This window comes from Lepidochelys kempii, chromosome 2 (assembly GCF_965140265.1).
Source record: "Lepidochelys kempii isolate rLepKem1 chromosome 2, rLepKem1.hap2, whole genome shotgun sequence".
In the NCBI taxonomy this organism is placed as follows: domain Eukaryota; kingdom Metazoa; phylum Chordata; order Testudines; family Cheloniidae; genus Lepidochelys; species Lepidochelys kempii.
In genome coordinates, this window is record NC_133257.1 from 146,910,827 (window position 1) to 146,935,375 (window position 24,549).

At 39.9% G+C, this 24,549-nt stretch overlaps 1 protein-coding gene across 1 annotated transcript in view; it reads right to left on the minus strand.

The window, feature by feature from the left end:
* Positions 1–24,549, minus strand: part of SLC12A7 (solute carrier family 12 member 7) — a 334,571-nt gene that overhangs the window by 172,907 nt on the left and 137,115 nt on the right. Inside the window, exon 2 of the mRNA XM_073332427.1 lies at positions 724–818. Within this exon, the coding sequence (XP_073188528.1) occupies positions 724–818 (95 nt within the window). The remainder of the gene's footprint in view (positions 1–723; positions 819–24,549) is intronic.

Consider the following 24,549-nt stretch of genomic DNA (forward strand, 5'->3'; position numbering starts at 1 on the left):
TTTGACCAAATCTGACTTGTTATTTTTTGACTTATAATCACTTAAAATCTATCTTTATAGTTAATAAATGTATTTGGTTATTCTACCTGAAGCAGTGCATTTGGTCTGAAGTGTGACAGAGACTCCCCTTGGGATAACAAGCCTGGTACAAATCAATTTCTTTGTTAAATTGTCAAACTCATAAACTTGCAGCATCCAGTGGGCATAACTGGACAATGCAAGACGGAGGTTCCTAGGGTTGTGTCTGGGACCGGAAGTATTGGCTAGTGTCATTCGGTTGCACAATCCAAGGAGCAGCTTATATGCCAGAGACTGTGCGTGAACAGGCCAGGAATGGAGATTCTCACAGCAGAGCAGGGTAAGGCTGGCTCCCAGAGTCAAGGATTGGAGTTGCCTAGCAGATCACCGGTCCAGACAACGCCAGAGGGGGATGTCACAATAATTTGCTTATAAAATAAATTATGAAGTGGATAAGTTAAGAAAGTTTCTAATCAAAATTAATTTAAAAAGTGATTCTTGATCAGACTTTTAAAAACATTAACACAACCTCATGGAAACTAAACAATTAAAAGAAACAAATTATGTTTACATGTCTTGTACAACAGATTTCTAATATACAGAGAGCTGCAATTGTTTTTACTTTTCCTCACTCTCTAAAAATAACCTGAAATTGCTCTGTAATTTACTCCTCAAAATAAGTTATTTTAAAATTCTGAAAGTTACCTCAAAGAGAGCCATATTTTTCCCTTCATAGCTATTTCCTTGGTCCATCTCGGCACTGTTAATAAATGGACTATTTTCCTTCGGAATCCCATCTCCTGGTGGATAATAAGAAATGGTTAGAAACAAAGGCAGCAGCAATGCCTACCTCAGAAAAGCGGTTGAAACTTAGAAACAGACTCATTAGCCCAATTTTTCCCCTTATGAAGGCTCTGTGTTGACCTAACTCATATCAAGGATAGCTAGACCAGTTCACTCATTAACATAGCTAGCCTTTGAAGCCAGGTAAGAAATGTGCACAAAAATGTTGTTAATTTTAGGGCTGTCAAGCAATTAAAAAAATTAATCACGATTAATTGCAATTAATCGTGCTGGTAAACAACAATAGAATACTATTTATTTTAAATATTTTGGATGTTTACTACATTTTCAAATATATTAATTAAAATTACAACATAGAATACAAAGTGTACAGTGCTTACTTTATATTTATTTTTATTACAAATATTTGGACTGTAAAAAAAACAAAAAAATGTATTTTTCAATTCACCTCATACAAGTACTGTAGTGCAATTTCTTTATCATGAAAATTGAACTTACAAATGTAGAATTATGTAAAAAACTGCATTCAAAAATAAAACAATGTAAAACTTTAGAGCCCACAAGTCCACTCAGTCCTACATCTTGGTCAACCATTCACGCAGACAAACAGGAGACAATGCTGCCTGCTTCTTGTTTACATCACCTGAAAGTGAGAACAGGCATTTGCATGGCACTATTGTAGCTGGCGTTGCAAGATATTTACATGCCAGATGCACTAAAGATTCATATGTCCCACCATTCCAGAGGACATGCATCCATGCTGATGATGGGTTATGCTTGATAACGATCCAAATCAGTGCTGACGCATGTTCATTTTCAGTATCTGAGTCCGATGCCACCAGCAGAAGTTTCATTTTCTTTTTTGGTGGTTTGGGCTCTGTAGTTTCCGCATCAGTGTGTTGCTCTTTTAAGACTTCTAAAAGCATGCTTCACACCTCATCCCTGTTAGATTTTGGAAGCTACTTCAGATTCTTAAACCTTGGGTTGAGTCCTGTAGCTATTTTTAGAAATCTCACATGGGTACCTTTTTTGTGTTTTGTCAAATCTGCAGTGAAAGTGTTCTTAAAACGAACATGTGCTGGGTCATCATCCGAGACTGCTATAACATAAAATATATGCAGAATGCATAAAACAGAGCAGGAGACATAGAATCATAGAATATCAGGGTTGGAAGGGACCTCAGGAGGTCATCTAGTCCAACCCCCTGCTCAAAGCAGGACCAATCCCCAACTAAATCATCCCAGGCAGGGCTTTGTCAAGCCTGACCTTAAAGACTTCTAAGGAAGGAGATTCCACCACCTCATGCAATTCTCCCCCGAAGGAGATTTTAATTTAATTGACAGATTATTTAATTGACGCGTTATTTTTTTAACAAGCATCATCAGCATGGACACATGCCCTCTGGAATGGTGGTTGAAGCATGAAGGGACATATGAATCTTTAGCGCGTCTGGCATGTAAATATTTTGCAATGCCACCTACAACAGTGCTATGCGAATGCCTGGTATTCTATTGTTCTAAGTGCAATTAATTTTTTTGAATTAATCACGTGAGTTAGCTGCAATTAATTGGCATCCCTAGCTAATATATAAATTAATACACACACACACAAAACCACTGTTCAGTGACACTTAAGGTTATTTAGTGACAGTTAAGGTTGAATCGATACTGAGCCTAGCCACCCAAACCTTAATAGTATAGAAATAAGAGGGAAAAGAGAAAAGTCTCCACTTGCACTTTTATGCAAAACCTATCGATACCATCATACTCTCTTCTCCATTCAGTTTGAGAGTTATTCTACATTAACATTGCTGAAGTCATCATTAAGGTTTTTCATAAGAGCACAAGTTGGATGAAGCTGAGGAACATATAGCTTTTCAGTGTCTGTTAGAAAGGAAAGCATATGCTTTAGGGACAATTGGAGCTGCAGTAAAGAGTTATTAAACATCAATTGTTTTGTTTGTTTCAAACTCCCTTGCCTGACGATAATACTCAAGATGGGGCATGACACAATAAATATGTGTGAATGTTCTATAAATTATTTCTATATGTAAAAATGTAGATCTATTCTGAAGCAAGACTTATGGCTATCAGATCACAAAGTATAATATCTTTCATTCTCATGTAATTCTCTCTGGATAGCTACTAACTCAATAAAATATTTTCCAAGGCATATGAATCATTTTTCCCTTATTTTTATCCTGCATTTTAATCATTTTCTACCAAGCATTGGACAGGGGACCTAATTAAAGTCTCTTGCCGTGTAAATTAATCGCTTCATGTCTTCAGGGACTTTTCAGTAACAAGTCTTCCAGATACACTATACTTATTTTAGAGTTATTGTGATTTTTGTTTTAATATGTAATTACTTCTACTGCAATTGTTTCTATTTTCATTGTTTATAATAAAAGTCTGTTTTTACTTCAATATGTGAGACAGTGCAACACTATGGGCTCAAGTGAAATCATCACGTTTTAGTCATACTTTCAATTTTTAGTGACTAAAAGGCATAAATATTTTACTACTTTGGGTGTTGCATGTCTCATAAATGATAAAAGTGGTTCTAAAGGATTAGTGCACACTTGTAATTTCCTTTGGAAGACAGCAATAGGCTTAAGAGAATTACTACAGCAGCTAAAATTTTCTAAAATTAAGTTTAACTGCTTTGTCCATAGATATTTTTTCTGTTGCAGAAAAGGCATTATAGTCTGTGTTAAAATAGCAGGTTAAAATTTTTTGTCAACAGATTTTTTCAATTAAAAATTAATGTTTCCATTGGGTTTTCAGTTACAAATGAAGTGAGTTGAAAGTTCTCAGCCTTCAACATTTGAAAAACATTGTGATATGTGAAGATTATTTATGAGTTGCCTGTTAACTGGATATTGTGGTACATATAGAATGATTTGTCAGAGCAAATTTAAAAGTTTTAAATGGAAAAAAATAAACATGCTTGTTTTTTAATGTCATGTGTGCTTAATTACCATTCCTAATGTTAAGTTAACTTGTAAAAGAGGCATCATCCCAGCACTGAATATAACATATATTATATTATAATGTAGTTAAGATTGAAACTATACATCAGTATTTAAGGCAAAAAAAATCTTTTATATTGATTGTTACAACATCCCTGTAATGTATTTTACCCTAAATTACTTAAGTGTATCCTCAAATATTTTAATGTAACTTTGGGAATTTCCTGGGGGAGATTTAATATTTTAATTATTAAAATGTTCACACATGAACAGTAAACAAGAAAGCTAAAGGAGAATGCTACCATGTGAGATTTCTAATTATTTGAAGATATACAATAACAACCTTAAATAGCTTTTTAAAATTTAACTTTTAGGCTTGGTCATTCAAGTATAGACTCTAGCTGCAGTTAATGGTAATTTTCTGCTGTTATTCTTCATAATCAAACACTGAGGATCAGGAGAATGGAGGCAGTGGCCATTTTTGATTATGACAGGTGATGACCTCTATCTCATATTTTGACAAGGGCATCTTAGCAGAGTGCAAATTGTGACCTCGGTCTCATTTAGATGACTATTTTGAAAGAGGGCAGTCCTTCATGAATTCTCTGAAGAGAACATTATTCTTTAGTCTCTGCTGAAAGAGGAATTTTCACTTATGAAGAATAATTTTTAAAAGTGATATTAATGCTAAAAATATTTTTAAACATACCTTAATCAGTGTAATCTGATCTGCTCAAGATTTATTCTGACAACTTTTGTCTAGAAAGACAACACCCAAGCTCATCTTTTTGGGACTCCTCCCCTCGACAAAAACGACAACAGCCAACAACAACAAAATGTCAGATGTAAAAGAGTACACTTTTCAATCAATATTAATTTCTTTACTAGTAAACTCTCAGAATATTCAATCAGTACTGTAATTTTGAAGAGTTACTCCTGGGGGAATTCTGCACCATTGTACATGTGCAGAATGCATGTGTCCTGCAGAATTTTTTTCCATAGAAAATACATTCTGCCCAAGAAGTGCTGCATTTCCACCTTTCACCCACCAGAGGCCGCTGTGATACTAGGACAGCCAGCAGCATGAACATAGCTGCCTGTTCTGGCACCACAGCTGCCTCTGGTGGGCAAAAGGTGGAACTGCAGTACTTCATGGGCAGAATGTATTTTCTGTGGGGAAAAAATATTCTGTGTATGTGCAATGGCACAGAATTCCCCCAGGAGTAGAAATTCATCACAGCACCCTGCTCGCGGAGCCAGGTTAGAACAGAGTAGGGCACATGGGGCTGCTGGGGGGGGTCACAGACTGGGGGTCAGAATGGCTAGTGCAGGGAACAGACTGGGGCACAGGCTCAGGAGCTAGTGGGATGACAGCATTGAGCCAGGGGCTGAATGGGAGTGGGGGTGCAAGGCCACATGGGGATGGGGGAGGGGAGCTGCAGGGACACATGAGGATTGGGGAGGAGGCTGCAGGGACACATGGGGATGGGGAGGTGTGGGAACAACGGCAGATGTGCCTGACTGAATGGGAGAGACTTGGGGTCAGCAAGAGTCTGCATGGGGGGAGGCTTCCCACCTCCCTAACAATGCCACCTTCCACCCCCCAAAAAAACCTGTTCCATACTTCTCCCACCCATACTCCATCCTTAGAGGTTTTTAAGGCCCAGCTTGACAAAGCCCTGGCTGGAATGATTTAGTTGGTGTTGGTCCTGCTTTGAGCAGGGGGTTAGACTAGATGACCTCCTGAGATCTCTTCCAACCCATATCTTCTATGATTCTATGATTTTTCATACCTGGCTCAAAGCTTCTTACGGCATTGCTAGTCTGTGTTTCCTCTCTGGGAGAACAACATGGACAGACAAAAGGGGAGTCTCGTTTCAATTTTTAAAAGTTCTAGCCTTCCCATTAGGTCTTTTGGCCAGGTGCCCACTCACTTCCTTTTACCTATGCATGCAGTCAGACTTTTTAACCCTTTACAGGTAAAGCAAGTAGAGAACAGCTACTATAAGAGATTTTTTAGCTAACTGGCAGCTGGGTGTCAGGGAGCTACTCCCCCCCCCCACACACACACACACACCTTCATTTATCACAATAGTCCAGTCAATACCCCTTAAAACAGAAGACTGTGCAGGCCTGGGACCTAACCCACTCCCATACTAAACTTTCCTTAACCAGCCTTGGGTGAAACTCAGGGATTTCCCCACTAAAACTGAGAAAAAGTATTCTCTGCTGCTAATAAAGTACCCTCTCCCCAGGAATGTCCCCTAACAAGGGTTGTAAAGTAGAGAGACATAGGCACTGGGAAGTTTTAGGGAGAATACAGAGAGACTCAAGAACAAATGGTAATAGATAAGATAAGTTCTGACTAGTGGATTCATGCTGACCATCTGCACAAACAGGGGAAGTCATAAATAAATTACAATTTTGGCATGAGAGATAAAATATAAGAGACTTGGTCAGGGAGGAGGACACACAGAAGGGCAGGGAGGAGGACACGTGTGATTGGTTAAATTTTGTTATGTAGGGGTGTCGGACAATGTGATAAATTTAGTATAGAGTTAAAGGAGGTATATACAGTAAATGAAAAACAACACTCCTTGGGAACCAACAAGCTGTGGCATACCCTATCCCCTTGCACGACCATGACATGTAAGTGGATCAGAACCCCCAGAGAAGTAGATTCTGACTGGCTATTGGGTGAAATGTGCTTGTATATTAAGAGCAGTAAGCATAATAGCTTTGCTTGTGATATGTATTCTGTGTGTGTTGCTAACAAACAGATGTTTAGAGCACAGTTGTGTAAGACTCTTTCACTGGGAAAAGGTCCTGCGGATCCAGAGAGCCCTGAGCCCCAAGGGAAGAGGTAAGGGCAGGTACTCAAATTGACCAGGTTTCTCCCTGAGCCCCTGACTGGTAAGGGTAGGCGCCCTATCTCCTGAGCCCTCGGAATGGAAAGGGTGGGGGTGCCTAAATTAACTCAGTCACATCTTGAGCCCTCAGTAGGGTAAAGGCAGGGTGCTCTAGATTGTGCAGATAACAGCCATGCTGGTTAAAATGCCAACCTGATTTAGAGGAGAAGTAAAAGCAGATATAAATAATAAATAATAATAATAAAACTATAATATATAACAAATGGAAGAAAGGGGAATTTGATAGTAATGAATATAAATCATAAGTTAGGAACTGTAGAAAATTGATAAGGGAAGCCAACAGACATAAGGAGAAATCTATGGCCAGCACAGTACGGATAGTAAGGAGGAGTTTTATAAATGGATTAGGAACAAAAAGAATTCTGACAATAGTACTGGTCCATTATTAAATGGAAATGATAAAATTATCAATAGTAATGCAGAAAAGGCAAAGGTGTTCAATAAATATTTCTGTTCTGTATTTGGGGAAAAACAGATTATTTAGTCTCATCATATGGTGACAACATTTCCATTCCACTAGTATCTCTGGAGAATGTTAAACAGACGCTACTAAAGTTAGATATTTTTAAATCAGCAGATCCAGTTAATTTCCATCCAAGAATTTTAAAAGATCTAGCTGAGGAGCTCACGGGACCATTAATACTGATTATCAGTAAGTCTTGGAGCACTGACTACTGTGCCAACTTTTTTTTAAAGTAAATTGGATGATCCAGGTAATTATAGATCTGTCAGTCTGACTTGATCCTTGGCAAGATAATGGGGTAGTTGATATGGGACTTGAATAATAATGAACTAAAGGAGAGTAATATAATTAATGCAAATGAACATGGGTTTATGGAAAATAGATACTGTCAAACTAACTTGATATCACTTTTTAATGAGATTACAAGTTTAGTTGATAAATTTAATAGTGTGGATGTAATATACTTAGGCTTTCGGAAGGCATTTGACTTGATACCACATGGATTTTGATTAAGAAATCTAGACTGATACAAAAACAATGGCACACACTAAAAGGATTAAAAACTGTCTAAATGACAGGTCTCAAAATGTAATTGTGAAACAGGGAATCATCACTGAGTGGATGGTTTGTCAAGTGGGGTCCCATAGATATTGATTCTTGACCCTACTCTTTTTAACATTTTTAAATCCATGACCTGGAAGAGAACATAAAATCATCAGTGATAAAGTCTAAAGGTGATACAAAGATTGAGGGAGCCGAGAATAATGAAGAGGATGATCTGGATCACTTGGTAAGCTGGGCACAAACAAACAATGTATGTTTCAATATGGCCAAATGTAAGGTAAAATGTAGGCCATACTTACAAGATTAGTTGCAGGTCATGGTGGATAATCAGCTGAACATGAGCTCCCAGTGTGATGCTATGGCTAAAGAGGCTAATGATCCTTGGATACATGAACAGGGGAATCTGCAGTAAGGGGAAGAGGGTTTATATTGCCTTTTTATATGGCACTGGTCAATCCCTTACTGTAATACTGTGACCAGTTCTCCAAAGTTCAGTAAGGGATACTGATAAATTGGAGAGGGTTCATGGAAGAGACATGAAAACTGAAGGACTGGAATTAAAGAATTGGAACATGAAGAACTGAAAGATTGTAAAACATGCTTTATAGATTTTCCTCCTTGAGTCTCTCACTGTGTATTTATCAAAGAAAATATTAATGGGTGGCTTGATCACAGTCTGTAAATACCTACATGGGAAACAGAAATTTGATAAAGAGAGCTCTTTAATCTAGCTGACAAAGGTATAACAAGTTCTAATGGCTGGAAGTTGAAGCTTGACAAATTTAGACTAGAAATAAGTCTTAAAATTTAATGGGAGTGAGGGGAGGATAATTAACTACTGGAACAGCTTACCAAGGTTTGTGGTGGATTCTCCATCACTGGTAATCTTTAAACGAGATTGGATGTTTTTCTAAAAGAGATACTCTATCTCAACCACAGCTATTGGACTTGAAGCAGGAATTAATTCAGTGAAGTCCAATAGCCTGTGTCATATCGTAGGTGATCTAGATGATCACAATGGTCCTTTCTGGCCTTAGAATGCTTGCCAATTTAGTGATGAAGTGAAACAGCATTTTTGTCTGGACCATTTTTACCTGCTTTTTGATATACCAGCACTTGAACAATTTAAGACAAAGAGCACTGCTGCTCTGTTGTCCTCTGAGGCAAACAAAATATTGTCCTTAGGAAGCTTATAAATCTCATTAAAAAAATCCTCAGCATTACACATCCTCCAAAAAGGAAGGATTATTCGTTCTTAACCCATTTGTTTTAGTGCTGAGAGCCATAACACATCTCTTAGTCAAAAATGGCATGTAGTGAGAAATTACCCTGGCATTATTGTGCTACAATAAATTAGGGTTTTAATAACTGAACTGACAACAAAGCTTTCTGGTAGCAGGAAAGAAAACTTTTGACTGCTGGTCTCCGAAGTACTGCCTGACAGCAGTTTCAATATTTCTTTTTTTAAACCAGCACAAGAACAGAAGATATTTAAATACAGATATCCAATACAGATTATGTGAATTTCTGCTGTAAATATTTTGTAAGCTTCCTTTAATGGAGCACTATAGAACTGTGCTCAACTACTCTGAAATTGGAGTAACAAGCAAACAGACCGGGATCTATAATTCCTGCTGGTCTACTATCAAAAGTAGTTTAAAATTCATATAACTGATTTTCAACCTTTTCTTCTTGTTCCTTCAGAAAAATCTGATATATTGAAAGATCACAGATGATATATTTATAGATAAGAAAAAAATGTTCTGCATTGTTCCAAGTCATGAGGATTTTAACAAAGTGGTACAATAAAAGGATGGGAAGTAGGAAGATCATCATGTGATAATCCTAGGAATAAACCAAGAGCCAAACTGTGCCAAATGAAAAAAAAAGAAAAAAAAAAAGAACAAAGGTTGGGATTTTCAAAACTGCCTAAGCAACTAAGCCATGCGGGTACCCATAGCAGTGCTGCTGATCTGAAGGTATACATTGTCCCCAAATGTGAAGTAGTTATGATGTAGAAGCCCTCTACACCAACATTCCACACAAAGATGGACTACAAGCCGTCAAGAACACTATCCCCGATAATGTCACGGCTAACCTGGTGGCTGAACTTTGTGACTTTGTCCTTACCCATAACTACTTCACATTTGGGGACAATGTATACCTTCAGATCAGCGGCACTGCTATGGGTACCCGCATGGCCCCACAGTATGCCAACATTTTTATGGCTGATTTAGAACAACGCTTCCTCAGCTCTCGTCCCCTAAAGCCCCTACTCTACTTGCGCTATATTGATGACATCTTCATCATCTGGACCCATGGAAAAGAAGCCCTTGAGGAATTCCACCATGATTTCAACAATTTCCATCCCACCACCAACCTCAGCCTGGTCCAGTCCACACAAGAGATCCACTTCCTGGACACTACAGTGCTAATAAACAATGGTCACATAAACACCACCCTATACCGGAAACCTACTGACCGCTATTCCTACCTGCATGCCTCCAGCTTTCACCCTGACCACACCACACGATCCATCGTCTACAGCCAAGCTCTGCGATACAACCGCATTTGCTCCAACCCCTCAGACAGAGACAAACACCTACAAGATCTCTGTCAAGCTTTCTTACAACTACAATACCCACCTGCAGAAGTAAAGAAACAGATTGATAGAGCCAGAAGAGTTCCCAGAAGTTACCTACTACAGGACAGGCCTAACAAAGAAAATAACAGAACGCCACTAGCCGTCATCTTCAGCCCCCAACTAAAACCCCTCCAACGCATTATTAAGGATCTACAACCTATCCTAAAGGATGACCCAACACTCTCACAAATCTTGGGAGACAGGCCAGTCCTTGCCTACAGACAGCCCCGCAACCTGAAGCAAATACTCACCAACAACCACATACCACACAACAGAACCACTAACCCAGGAACTTATCCTTGCAACAAAGCCCGTTGCCAACTGTGCCCACATATCTATTCAGGGGACACCATCACAGGGCCTAATAACATCAGCCACACTATCAGAGGCTTGTTCACCTGCACATCCACCAATGTGATATATGCCATCATGTGCCAGCAATGCCCCTCTGCCATGTACATTGGTCAAACTGGACAGTCTCTACGTAAAAGAATAAATGGACACAAATCAGATGTCAAGAATTATAACATTCATAAACCAGTCGGAGAACACTTCAATCTCTCTGGTCACGCGATCACAGACATGAAGGTCGCTATCTTAAAACAAAAAAACTTCAAATCCAGACTCCAGCGAGAAACTGCTGAATTGGAATTCATTTGCAAATTGGATACTATTAATTTAGGCTTAAATAGAGACTTGGAGTGGCTAAGTCATTATGCAAGGTAGCCTGTTTCCTCTTGTTTTTTCCTACCCCCCCCCCCCCAGATGTTCTGGTTTAACTTGGATTTTAACTTGAAGAGTGGTCAGTTTGGATGAGCTATTACCAGCAGGAGAGTGAGTTTGTGTGTGTATGGGGGTGGGGGGGATGTGAGAACCTGGATTTGTGCAGGAAATAGCCCAGCTTGATTGTCATGCACATTGTGTAAAGAGTTGTCACTTTGGATGGGCTATCACCAGCAGGAGAGTGAATTTGTGTGGGGGGGTGGAGGGTGAGAAAACCTGGATTTGTGCTGGAAATCACTTTAGATAAGCTATTACCAGCAGGACAGTGGGGTGGGAATAGGTATTGTTTCATATTCTCTGTGTATATATAAAGCCTGCTGCAGTTTCCACGATATGCATCTGAGGAAGTGAGCTGTAGCTCACGAAAGCTTATGCTCTAATAAATTGGTTAGTCTCTAAGGTGCCACAAGTCCTCCTTTTCTTTTTTTAATGGATCCAGAGAGATTCCACTTGTTGTCATCGACACCCTCCTTTCCTCCAAATGACTACCGTCAATTTCCGGAGGCGCTCAAGAGAATAGCTAATGTTCTTCGGATCCCACTGGAGGAGGTGCAGTACAGTCAGAGAGAAAAAGCAGAAGCTCCGACTCCAACCATGCACCAGTGAGAATGAACTGTCTACCTGGTCCTTTATCACCTTCAGCAAAACCACAAGGCCATGCAGGAGTGCATGCATGGACCAATGGACACTACTATTTTGAAAAGTTCCCATTCAAGGTGCCTGGTACATGTGCATAACCCTCAGTGGAATGCAATAGGGACCATCACTCAAAAAACTTAGATTCAATGACTGAAGGGCTTTTGAAAATTTTACCTCTTTTGTTTAGCAGACACACTCTAAACAATCACACAAGACTTATGTACAGCTGTGCCCTGGAAATGCTGCCATATTATAGTAATAGGAGAACTATGGCCTTATGAAATGTGTGGGTTTATGTTGACAATCATTTTGAAGGGCTATGAATAAGGCTACATTCTAGTCACAGGTATTCTTAGTAAAAGTCATGGACAGGTCACAGGCAGTAAACAAAAATTCATGGCCCGTATCCTGTCCATGACTTGTACTATATACCCTGACTAAATCTTGGAGGGGACGGGGGGTGGCCTGGGGGTGTCACGGGGACTTCTGGGGGGTAGCCTAGGGGGCACCATGGATGCTTGGGGGGGTGGCCTGGGGACACCGCGGGGGCTCCAGGGGAGCTGCCCAGGAACTCTACCGCTGCTGGGAGGGGCAGGCAGGATCCCCATTGGTGCTGGGGGTGGGGGCTTAGCAGAGCTAGCAGGCTCCCTACCTGACCCCTCGTGGCTCCCAGAAATGGCGAAATGTCCCTCCCTCAGCTCCCAGCTCCATGCGGTGCTCCCACCCCAAGCGCCGGCTCCACAGCTCCCACTGGCAGTGCTTGCAAGTGGAGGCAGCAGGCAGAACTAGGAGCTGAGGGAGGGACATGTCGCCACTTCCAGGCAGCCTCCCAAGGTAAGCACCACCCAGAGCCCTCACCCACTCCTGCACCTCAACCCAAACCCCTGCTGTTGCTGGAGGTGTGTGGAAGGGAGGCTGTGGTCTGAGATCCACAGGTGGCCCACAAGTTAGCCACACCGGCTGCTGCAGAAGTCACAGAGGTCCCGGAAAGTCACGGAAACCGTGACTTCTGTAACCTCTGTGACAAACTCGTAGCCTTAGCTATGAAATCCCTAGAATGTAAGGGACTGAATGACAAACTCTTCATACTGAAACTAGTCTTTCCAATATATTTTTTACAGAACTGAGTAGAACACAGCTCTGAAGTCTCTGGATCACCTAAAATCCAGCTGTTACCCCTATGTTTTAGCGGATACTAGAGAAAATACCCTAATGTCCAGGAAATATTGACCTCTCTCAGAAACATACACTTCCCCTTTCCCACTCAAGCGTTTAGAATTCTTCCTGTGCCCAACTGTTGGTTACATTAAGTAATCCTACTTGTCTGAGCCGACATAGTATTTGAACACTTGAGAAGATAAAAATATCAACGTGTATTTTATTTTAATCTCTATTTTAAATCATTTAGATTAAACAAAATCAAGGTCCTGATCCCTTGGTGCTTTCTGACATAAAAGGAATGTTAAACTCAGTGTCTAGGTTTGTAATTTGTCTAAGCAGTATAGGTTAACATTGTGCTTTCTGATAAAGAAAGGAAGGAACTCGAACTGATTTTATGTTTCATCCAAAACATTTGAAATGAAGATTAAAATAACACACACACCATCAATATTGATACCACTGTGTTCAAATTTAATGCATGTTGCTAAAGTTATAAGATAAAAATTCAAACTATGTTAAAAAACACCAAATATTTTTAAGATATAGTTATAATGTCTGATTTAGTTTGATTTGCTGTACATTCCTTCTCCTATTAAGGAGATAAAATTTACAGCTATTCAGAAGGTTGTAAAAAATTCCCAGAGATTAGAAAGGTTTGGTTTGATGGGCAAGATGTTGTTAAATCCACAATCCTTTGTCATTTCAATAAACCATTTCTCAGTAGACTCCAACATGTGCAGTGCAAAGCAAACTGTTGGGGGTGGAGGAGAATTTCCATAATCCTTCTATTCAAGTAATTTTCCACACTGGTAAGAAACTGTGCCCTCACTGCAAAATTGTGCTAGGCCTTGCACTTACTTGCATGTGTCCATCTAAAACAGACATGAAAGCTTATGCCCAAATAAAGCTGTTAAGGTGTCACCAGACTCCTTGTTGTTTTTGCGGATACAGACTAACACGGCTACCCACTGATACCTAAAACAGACAGGCACAGACACATTACGACACTGCAGTAGCAGCTCCAAATTTAAAGTTGTAATTTATTTCCTGTTATAAACCCAGTTTTGACTTACATTTCAGATCCTTCCAAAAAACATTTTCCTGTTGAAATGTATGAGATGGCTTAGAGGAAAGGGGTGTTATTTGAGAGCCTAATATTAAACCTAAGATTAAGCCTAAGATTGTCCTTCAGACAACTAACAGAACTTTCCAGATCACAGGCCCTGGTTCTCATGGGGGACTTCAATCACCCTTATATCTGCTGGGAGAGCAATACAGCAGTGCACAGACAATCCAGGAAGTTTTTGGAGCGTGCTGGGGACAGCTTCCTGGTGCAAGTGCTGGAGGAACCAACTACGGGCTGTGCTCCTCTTGACCTGCTGCTCGCAAAAACAGGGAAGAATTGATAGGGGAAGTAATCTAGTAATCATGGGGGGCAATCTAGGCATAGTGACCATGAGATGGTCGAGTTCAGGATCCTGACAAAAGGAAGAAAGGAGAGCAGCAGAATACGGACCCTGGGTTTCAGAAAATCAGACTTTGACTCCATCAGGGAATGGATGGGCAGGATTCCCTGGGAGGCTAATGTGAGAGGGAAAGGAGTCCAGGAGAGCTGGCTATATTTTAAAGAAGCCTTACTGAGGGCACAGGAACAAAACATCCCGATGTGCAGAAAGAATAGCAAATATGGCAGGCGACCAGCTTGGCTTAACAGAGAAATCTTTGGTGAGCTTAAACACAAAAAGGAAGCTTACAAGAAATGGAAACTTGGACAGATAACTAGGGAGGAGTATAAAAATACTGCTTGAGCCTGCATGGGTGTAATCAGGAAGGCCAAATCACAACTGGAGTTGCAGCTAGCAAGGGATGTGAAGGGTAATAAGAAGGGCTTCTCCAGGTATGTTAGCAACAAAAAGAAGGTCAGGGAAAGTGTGGGACCCTTCTGAATGGGAGAGGCAACCTAGTGACAGAGGATGTGCAAAAAGCTGAAGTACTCAATGCTTTTTTTGCCTCGGTCTTCACAGACAAGGTCAGCTCCTAGACTGTTGCACTGGGCAGCACAGTATGGGGAGGAGGTGAGCATCCCTCAGTGGTGAAAGAACAGATTAAGAACTACTCAGAAAAACTGGACATGCACAAGTCGATGGGGCCGGATGCAATGCACCCAAGGGTGCTGAGGGTGTTGGCTGATGTGATTGCAGAGCTATTGGCCATTATCTTTGAAACTCATGGCGATCGGTGGAGGTCCCAGACGAATTGGAAAAAGGCAAATTTAATGCCCATCTTTAACAAAGGGAAGAAGGAGAATCCGGGGAACTACAACCTCACCTCAGTTCCCAAAAAAATCATGGAGCAGGTCCTCAAGCAATCCATTTTGAAGCACTTGGAGGAGCAGAAAGTGATTAGAAACAGTCAACGGGGATTCAGCAAGGGCAAGTTATGCCTGACCAACCTGATTGCCTTCTATGATGAGATAACTGGCTCTGTGGATATGGGGAAAGCGGTGGAAGTGATATACTTTGACTTTAGCAAAGCTCTTGATACGGTCTCCCACAGTATTCTTGCCAGCAAGTTAAAGTGTGGATTGGATGAATGGACTATAATATGGATAGAAAACTGGTTAGATCATCAGGCTGAACAGGTGATCAACCAGTGCCGAATAGAGGGGAATAATCACTTCCCTCGACCTCTTGGCAATGCTCCTACTAATGCAGCCCAATATGCCATTAGCCATCTTGGCAACGAGGGCACACTGTGGACTCATATCCAGATTCTCGTGCACTGTAATCCCCAGGTCCTTTTCTGCTGAACTGCCGCTTAGCCAGTCGGTCCCCAGCCTGTAGCAGTGCATGGGATTCTTCCATCCTAACTGCAGAACTCTGCACTTTTCCATGTTGAACCTCATTAGATTTCTTTTGGCCCAATCCTCCAATTTGTCTAGGTCACTCTGGACCCTATCCCTACCCTCCAGAGTATCTACCTCTCCCCACAGCTTAGTGTCATCCGCAAACTTGCTGAGGGTGCAATCCATCCCAACATTCAGATAATTAATAAAGATGTTGAACAAAACCAGCCCCAGGACTGACCCCTGGGGCATCCGCTTGATACTAGCTGCCAACTAGACATTGAGCCATTAATCACTACCCGTTGAGCCCAACGATCTAGCCGCCTTTCTATCTGCCTTATAGTCCATTCAGCCAATCCATACTTCTTTAACTTGCTGGCAAGAATACTGTGGGAGACCATATCAAAAGTTTTGCTAAAGTCAAGGTGTACTGTCAGGGTGATTGAAGTCCGCCATGAGAACCAGGGCCTGGGATCTGGAAACGTCTGTTAGTTGACTGAAGAAAGCCTCATCTACCTCATTCTCCTAGTCTGGTGGATATTACAAAACTAATAAAGAATTTAGAAGAACATTTGCAAGCACAGGTGAGTATCACTGCTATTGTAGCTCAGGAGTGTGAGCAAACTAGAATTATATTCTGGAATTTTAGATATCTTGGCCCTTTTATCCAAAACTATTCTGAGAAATAGAAGGAAAAAGCCTTGTCATATAAAAGGTAAGGCTGAGGAACATTGGTGTCATGACCAAGATGTAGAGATCTGTAGGAGAGCTGCACAAAATAAGGTGGCTGAGCTTCATGCTGTTTTATATGAAGGGATCCATGGTTTTTAGTACACATGCTCCTCTTTTAGAGGATGATTTGATGTTTTTGGTGATGAAGGATGATATTCAGCTTTTAAGAAAGGTTTTGTCTGATAGCATATATGCCCGTGGAGAGACTAGACCTGCGTGACTATGGTTTCACCAGGAAATGAGACACAGAAGGAACAGGGACAAGAGTATAGTGGAGTGCTAACCAGATCCAGAGCTCAAGACAGAGAACAAGCAGATTCTGACACAGAGCAGTTCAAGTCAGGACAGTTTGGTTTGCAATAAGACCTGTAATTTTGTTGCCAGAGCAATGGGTATTTCAGTTTTAGGGTTTAGAACAGAGACCTCAAGATTAAGAACAGTCTTTGGACCCCTGGAGGGCGCAAAACTGGGGGTAAAGTTTAGCAGCACCAAATACCCCTTTCTTTCAAATTTTGAGAGATATTTTTAACAGTGCTGAACAAGGCATGTTGGAATCCATTACTGTTTGTGAAAATACAGAGGCATTTGTACAGAGGCAGAATGGAGTGGATTTCCTAACCTTCTGTGTGCAGCAGCTAGTAAAGAGCAAGGAGGGAGTCTAATCTTCAACCCTGTAGCATATTTTCTACAGATGGGGGTATTAAACAGCAGTATCTCAAAAGCTAGTAAAATCCAGAGGAATTAGATGAGGGACCTCCATCCTGTGCCAGCAGTGTATGTTAAAACATTGGATTTGGTGGCTAAAAAACTTGGTTATTTACAGAGTTTCTAAGAGTGATCTAATTATGTTGCATGCTAGAAGAATTGAGAATACTACTCAAATGTTTCCGTTGAATGATAGAGATTGTTTAAAGATTTTGCAAATGACAGTGGGTCCTTTGTGGTATGCCCTACGCCCAGACTTTCAGTCAGAAGCCAAGGATTTTGCTGAGACACTGGTTAAATTGGAACAGATTTTATATCCAGGAGAGGTAGAAATTGCACAGTTAGCAAATGTTAGACAAGAAAAAGATGAGTCTCCTCATGCCTGTCATGAAAGATTACCAGCAGCCTAGGATGGCACTAACATGCACAGAGATGATGGTATCCTCAGTATGTGGATTTATTAATTAATAATGCCTTGCCTGCTATTAAAGAGAAGGTGGATTTGCACATGAACAAGAAATCAACAGTGACCCAGGAGTTTGCCATTTTATACAAGGCTGACTGGTTCATTCCCTGGGCAGTTATTAATTCTGCACTGAATTTCAGCATTTACACTCTAGCCAGCGAGGAAATGCAGCGGGTTTCTTTCACTTTGTTTTTGGTTAGTGAAGACCAACATTGCCCGAGCTTCGCCTATTCAGCCCAATGTAGATTACAGGAGAAGTCAGTCTATGGCTTTTTAGGATACATTTTGTTCAATTTCACACACTTAAATCATAGGGAAAAACATTAACCACTTTTTAAAATGTAAGTACCTTTTTATCACATAACTTGTTTTGGTTTGGGTTTTAATTCTGTAAGAGAACTGACTCAGGAAAGTATAAGATATAAAAATAATACAAAACTAAAGGTACAATAGTGTCCATCCTTCAATGCCCTTAAACAGAAGTTCTTCCTTACTTGGGGAGGGGAACCAAAGGACTTTTGAAGTATTGGCCCTAAACTATTGGCTGAGAAAGTATTCTGCAACTATTGTATAAAAGAGGAAGAACTGTTCAAACAGGCCTATTTATTAAAAATGGAAGCACCTAAAAGTCCCTTGACAACACCAGCAGTCAAGCAGCTCATGAAGAGATGTTATAAGGTGAAGTTGTAAGAACTGAAGAAACCAGTTTTGTTTGACACTCTGGACTTCAATCAGAGTTGGGGAGACCCCAAATGATTCAAATGGAGAGTTGTACAGAGACAAATTACAGGTATGTTATAAGTAAGAACGCTTGGGGGGCGAGAGGGGATCTGGCTTCTTTGTTCAATTGGTTGGAGCTTTTTGGATCAATCCTCATACCAAGGCAATTTTTTTTAAAAAAAGCTGTAAACTGGAGAAGTCTTTTAACATACAAATAAAATGTTTTAAAAGCGCACTATAAAAAAGTAAAATGATGCCTTACACGTATTTCTTATTTTAAATTTCTCAGCAGCTGTGTTCTTCAGAGGTCTTGGAGAATCTGGACACTGACAGCTCTGAAGGAGCAAACGGATTGGGACTGATCTGTTTTTGCCCAAACCCAAAATCAGATGCTTATTCTATAGGCCTGTACTATGTAACAGTGAGGAGGAAATATGGTATTGAACCTGCGTGAGGCTGTAACTGTAAAACTGTTACGCATGCAATTGTACGAGTTGCTGCACATAGAATCATCAAGCACTACCTGAGAGAGAAGCAATTTAAGGACTGCACAAGATGCATCATAGATGCCCCTGGCCAGATGATGTGAACTGTAAAATCCAAAACTTAGTGGTAATTTGTGCCTGGAGAGTGTTTTAAATATTATCATCACATTGGGATATGCACTGGAATGCCTCTGTTTAATCCAGGAACATTTAGCTCAAGGGACAGACCTGATGGACAAAGTGGCAGAGGCAGAGGACCAAGATAAAGGTTTAGCTGAAGCAACTGAGCTAATGGATAAATGTTTAATGTGTAATGTTGAACGTCGTCTTCGTTCAGCAAATTACAAAATCCTGTTGAGGAAAAACCCCAAAAGTTCTAGTGTGATTTAGGAACAAACTGGGGTATGTTGTAAAAATAAAATAAATGTGTCTTTTGAATAAAATGTCAGTTGAAAATGACTGTGTGAAGCATGTTTTTTGGAGCTCCCTGTAAGGGGCCCTGTGTCATACAAACAGATCAACACACTGCTACACAACCCCTTGGACCAAGCCTATCAAAGCGCAGCCCCCATCAACCCTACAGGATCAGGGCAGTCCTATTGCCTTTGAGAGTAAGCACCACACACCAAGGTGCAAACCGGTATAGAAAAACGTTGTCTATAAGGGCTACAGCCATCTGCCACACAAATTGTCATGAGATTTTTTTTTATAGATGGAACATTTCAGAAATGAACCTTCTAAAAGATTCAGATGTCCAAACAAGCCCAAATATGTACAGACCCACCTTTCTTGAAAAAGGTCTTCAGAAATGTTCCATGGCCTCCTACAACAAGCATTACCCCTTATACTAAGCAATCTGTTCCACTTTGTATTAGCTGTGACACTCTGGGTATGTTTCCTGGACCTGAAGAAGAGCTCTGTGTAAGCTCGAAGGCTTGTCTCTCTCACCAAGAAAAGTTGGTCCACCCATCCTGGAGGATCCCAGAGCCCAGGCTCCAGCCCAAGACCGGAAATCTACCCAGCAATGAAAGAGTCCCGCAAACCCGTAGCCCACGAACTCAAGTTGGCTGGCACAGGCCAGCCACAGGTTTTTCTTTGCCATATAGACATGTCCTTAGACATAAAATTACTAAAAATTTTATTTAATTTGTGTCACTGAGATAATTATTTAGTTATGGAAATTAAGTAAACTTAGCAACTTTTTAAAATGTAAAAACATGCTTACATTATTTTTAAAATTTATGATATACCAACTTTATTTAATTTTAATCCTGTGGTTAAAAATTCTTTCATTGCAAAAGTTAACAATTTTTTAAAAGAAGGGGGGGTATGCTCCTTCACTAACGTTGCTCAATTCTTTAGCAAAAGGCTATGCTTCTCCACAATTTGCAAATGTCAATTTTATTTCACTAGACTTAAAACATGAATTTTGGTTATTTTTCCTTTAAAAGTTATAAAACTGCTTCAAAGCTCTTTTTTAAAAGTTTGTTAAAACATTTTTCAGAAGTCAAAATCTTGTTTCTGGTAAAAAGGGTTACTAGCTCTTTTAGTCTCTAAGAACATTTTGGGGTTGCTTTTGCACCCTGGCTAAACTTTAAAAAGCACTATTTTCTACAACAGAAAATATTACTGAGGTATAAATGCTAATACAGGAGGGGTGAAAATTGCAGAGCTCCCAGTGACATAGCATAATCAAGGGTTTTAAAAATATATTACTTTAAGTAAACAGAATAAGAGAAATTGATATAAAGATTAGAAAACTTTCATTAGGGTCATTCTATCACTTTTTAAGATCAAGGCTACAGGCTTTATGTAAAAGGAGGTACCGGTAATTTATTTTCTGGTACAACACCAAAAACAAATAAGAATGTCTCCTACATTTTAAAAAAAAATGTTAGTAAAGAAATCCTCACACGTGCTTCTTTTGATTGCTGTTTTAAAAGTGTGTTTGTTAAAATTTTACTTGGTTTAATAGCATTTAAATACTAAAAAACATTAGGAAAGAAAACTGTGGCGGGAAAACAGCGTTCATACCTCTGGTAAAAATGTTAACTGCTTTACATAAGCTAGTATTTCTTTTCAGTTAACCTATGTGTGTTTTGTATCAAGTGTGCAATTTAAAGATTTCTTTACACATTACAAGTAATAAGTTTTGGGGGCAGTTTTCCTTTTGGGCAAAACTTTAAAAAGCAAGCTAACACTATTTTTTTTTAAAAAGGCAGGTATTTCTACAAAAAATTGTGTTATGCACAGTGTTGTATTTTTTAAGCACACCAACTGTCAATAGCCACATGTTAGTGGTCATGTGGCTCATTATGATTGGTTCAGGAAAATGCCTTCTATGACAAAGCTCAACAGCATTTTACAGGCTCAGCCAAGAGGCATTGTTTGCCCGAGGCTGGCTGACTTTTGACAGACTTCTTGGCATTTGACTAGAGATAGCTGCAGGGGTAGAGTGGTTCTCTCAGTGGTCAGTGATACAGCATTTCTTGCTGCTTTAAAACTTTCTCTCCCCCTTTATTTTTTCCTCTTTCTGTAACAGGCTAAGAGGTTTTTGCTTTTCTCAAATGTTCTACAAGCCTCTCTCACTAGCTGGTTAATTTTCTCTAAACATACATGTTCTGTTCTTTATTTCAAAAACCATATAATTATTTTTCAGACTTTACTTCAAAATAACCTAAATCCATAGCTGTTTGGTTTTTTTAAAAAAAAGACTTGTTAATACATTTAAGGGACTCTTCTCTTTTTTCCTTTTTTGCAGTTTTAAAACTGTCTTTTCTGACATTTTTCCTTTAACGCTTTGTGATAATCTGCTTTGTTTTGTAAATTATCTAAAAATGCCTATAAAATTATTTCTCTGAAAGTGTGTAAAAAAAATTTTCTTCTAACCATAACGTATAAAAATACACACACACACACACACACACACACACAAACACCCCTAAGGTTCCCCATAAAAATAATAAAATAATTTCTTTTCAAAATGGCCAACCATGCCAAAAGCGTACATGTACACATGAGTCCAGGGGGCAGGACATAAGCCAAAAAGGAGGCATGGAAACCCGTCAAAATTAAATGGAAATGAAGGCTATAGAGTTCTTAACTACTCATGTTTTCCAGATGAGAAGCTATTCTTGTAATTCTTCTCTGAACCATCTCCACTTTTTAATATTTTTCATAAAGTGTAGACACACTATTCCAGCAGTAGTCTCCCCAATGCTATATACAGAGGTAACATCACATCCATACTCCTGCTTCATGTAACCCCGTTAATAAATCCTAACGCTGTGTAGCCATTTTGACATAGCTTGTGCTGGGTACTCATGTTTATTTGGTTATCTACGATAACACTTAAATCCTTGTCAGAGGCACTGCTATCCACAACATAGTCCCCCAACCTGCAAGTGTGACCTTCATTATTTGATATTACATGTATGATCTTGCATTTAGCTGTAATGCAACACATTTGATATGCAAGGTCTTGGAACATATTTTGAAAGAGAAAGTAGTTAAGGACATAGCAGTAAACAGTAATTGGGACAAAATAAAACATGGTTTTACACAAGGTAGATCGTGACAGACCAATATGATCTCTTTCTTTGAAAAAATAACTGATCTTTTAGACAAAGGAAATGCAGTATATCTAATCTACCTGGATTTCAGTAAGGCATTTGATGCAGTTCCACCTGGGAAAGTATTAGTTGAATTGAAGAAGATAGGAATTAATATGAGAATTAAAAGGTGAATAGGAACTGGCTGAAGGGAAGACTACAATGGGTCATGCTGAAAGGTGAACAGTCAGGCTGGAGGAAGTTACTAGTGGAGTTCCTCAGGAATCAGTCTTGGGACTGATCTTATTTCACATTTTCATTCTTGGTCTTGGCACCAAAAATGAGAGTGTGCTTATAATATTTGTGGATGTTGAGAAGTATTGCCAATACAGAGGAGGACTGGAATATCATACCACAAGATTTGGATGACCTTGAAATCTGTAGTAATAGAAATGGGATGACATTTAATAGATCTCTGTACTATTAATATTGAGTTTCAATAAGTCTTGGAACACTGGAAAGTTCCAGAGAACTGGAAGAAAGCTAATATTGCACCAATATTTTTAAAGGATAAATGGGACAACACAAATCACTGTATTTCTCAGATTGACATGGATCTTGGGCAAAATAGTGGAATGACAGATCATCAAGGATCTACAACCTATCCTGAAGGACGACCCATCACTTTCACAGATCTTGGGAGACAGGCCAGTCCTTGCTTACAGACAGCCCCCCAACCTGAAGCAAATACTCACCAGCAACCACACACAACACAACAGAACCACTAACCCAGGAACCTATCCTTGCAACAAAGCCCATTGTCAACTGTGCCCACATATCTATTCAGAGGACACCACCATAGGGCCTAATCTCATCAGCCACACTGCACATGGTTCACCTGCATATCCACCAATGTGATATATGCCATCATGTGCCAGCAATGCCCCTCTGCCATGTACATTGGTCAAATTGGACAGTCTCTATGTTAAAGAATAAATGGACACAAATCAGATGTCAAGAATTATAACATTCAAAAACCAGTCAGAGAACACTTCAATCTCTCTGGTCACTCAATTAGAGACCCAAAAGTGACAATTCTTCAACAAAAAAACTTCAGAAACAGACTCCAATGAAAGACTGCTGAATTGAAATTAATTTGCAAACTGGATACAATTAACTTAGGCTTAAATATAGACTGGGAGTGGATGGGTCATTACACAAAGTAAAACTATTTCCCCATGTTTATTTCCCCCCACCCCTGACTGTTCCTCAGATGTTCTTGTCAACTGCTGGAAATGGCCCACCTTGATTATCACTACAAAAGGTTTTCTCCCACCCCCACCCCCGCTCTCCTGCTGGTATTAGCTCATCTTAAGTGATCACTCTCCTTACAGTGTGTATGGTAACACCCATTGTTTCATGTTCTCTGTGTATATAAATCTCCCCACTGTATTTTCCACTGAATGCATCCGATGAAGTGAGCTGTAGCTCACGAAAGCTTATGCTCAAATAAATTTGTTAGTCATTAAGGTGCCACAAGTACTCCTTTTCTTTTTGCGAATACAGACTAACACAGCTGTTACTCTGAAACCTGTCAGGGTGAAACAGTAACACCTCACGATAAGACCCCATGTCTTCACACAGTTTTGCAAATAGATGTTCATGAAGAGGCTGAGTTTTAATATAGTTCACAATAGATGAGACCTGGGCAAAACTTCACCTAGCTCTGAATTCAGAGCTTTAGATGCCATTGATCTCTGTGCATTCTGCAGTGAGTCCACACAGTAGATGGAGCAACTTTCTTTAGCAAGGTATGCAGACCTGATTTGTGGCCTGACATGGAACAGATGGAACTCTGTCTAAAACCCACCAATGTGATCACATGGGATGTTTTTGTTTTGCATGTCAGCCATGTAGCATATCAAACATTCCTTGTACCATCTCATGTCCAGGAAGAGGGAGAGAAAACAGAACGTCTTCGAGAATTGCAACCGCCCATGTGTATTTCACAAAGGCCAGGAAATGTACATAAGAGGAGGTTACTCACCTGTGCAGTAACTGACTTTCT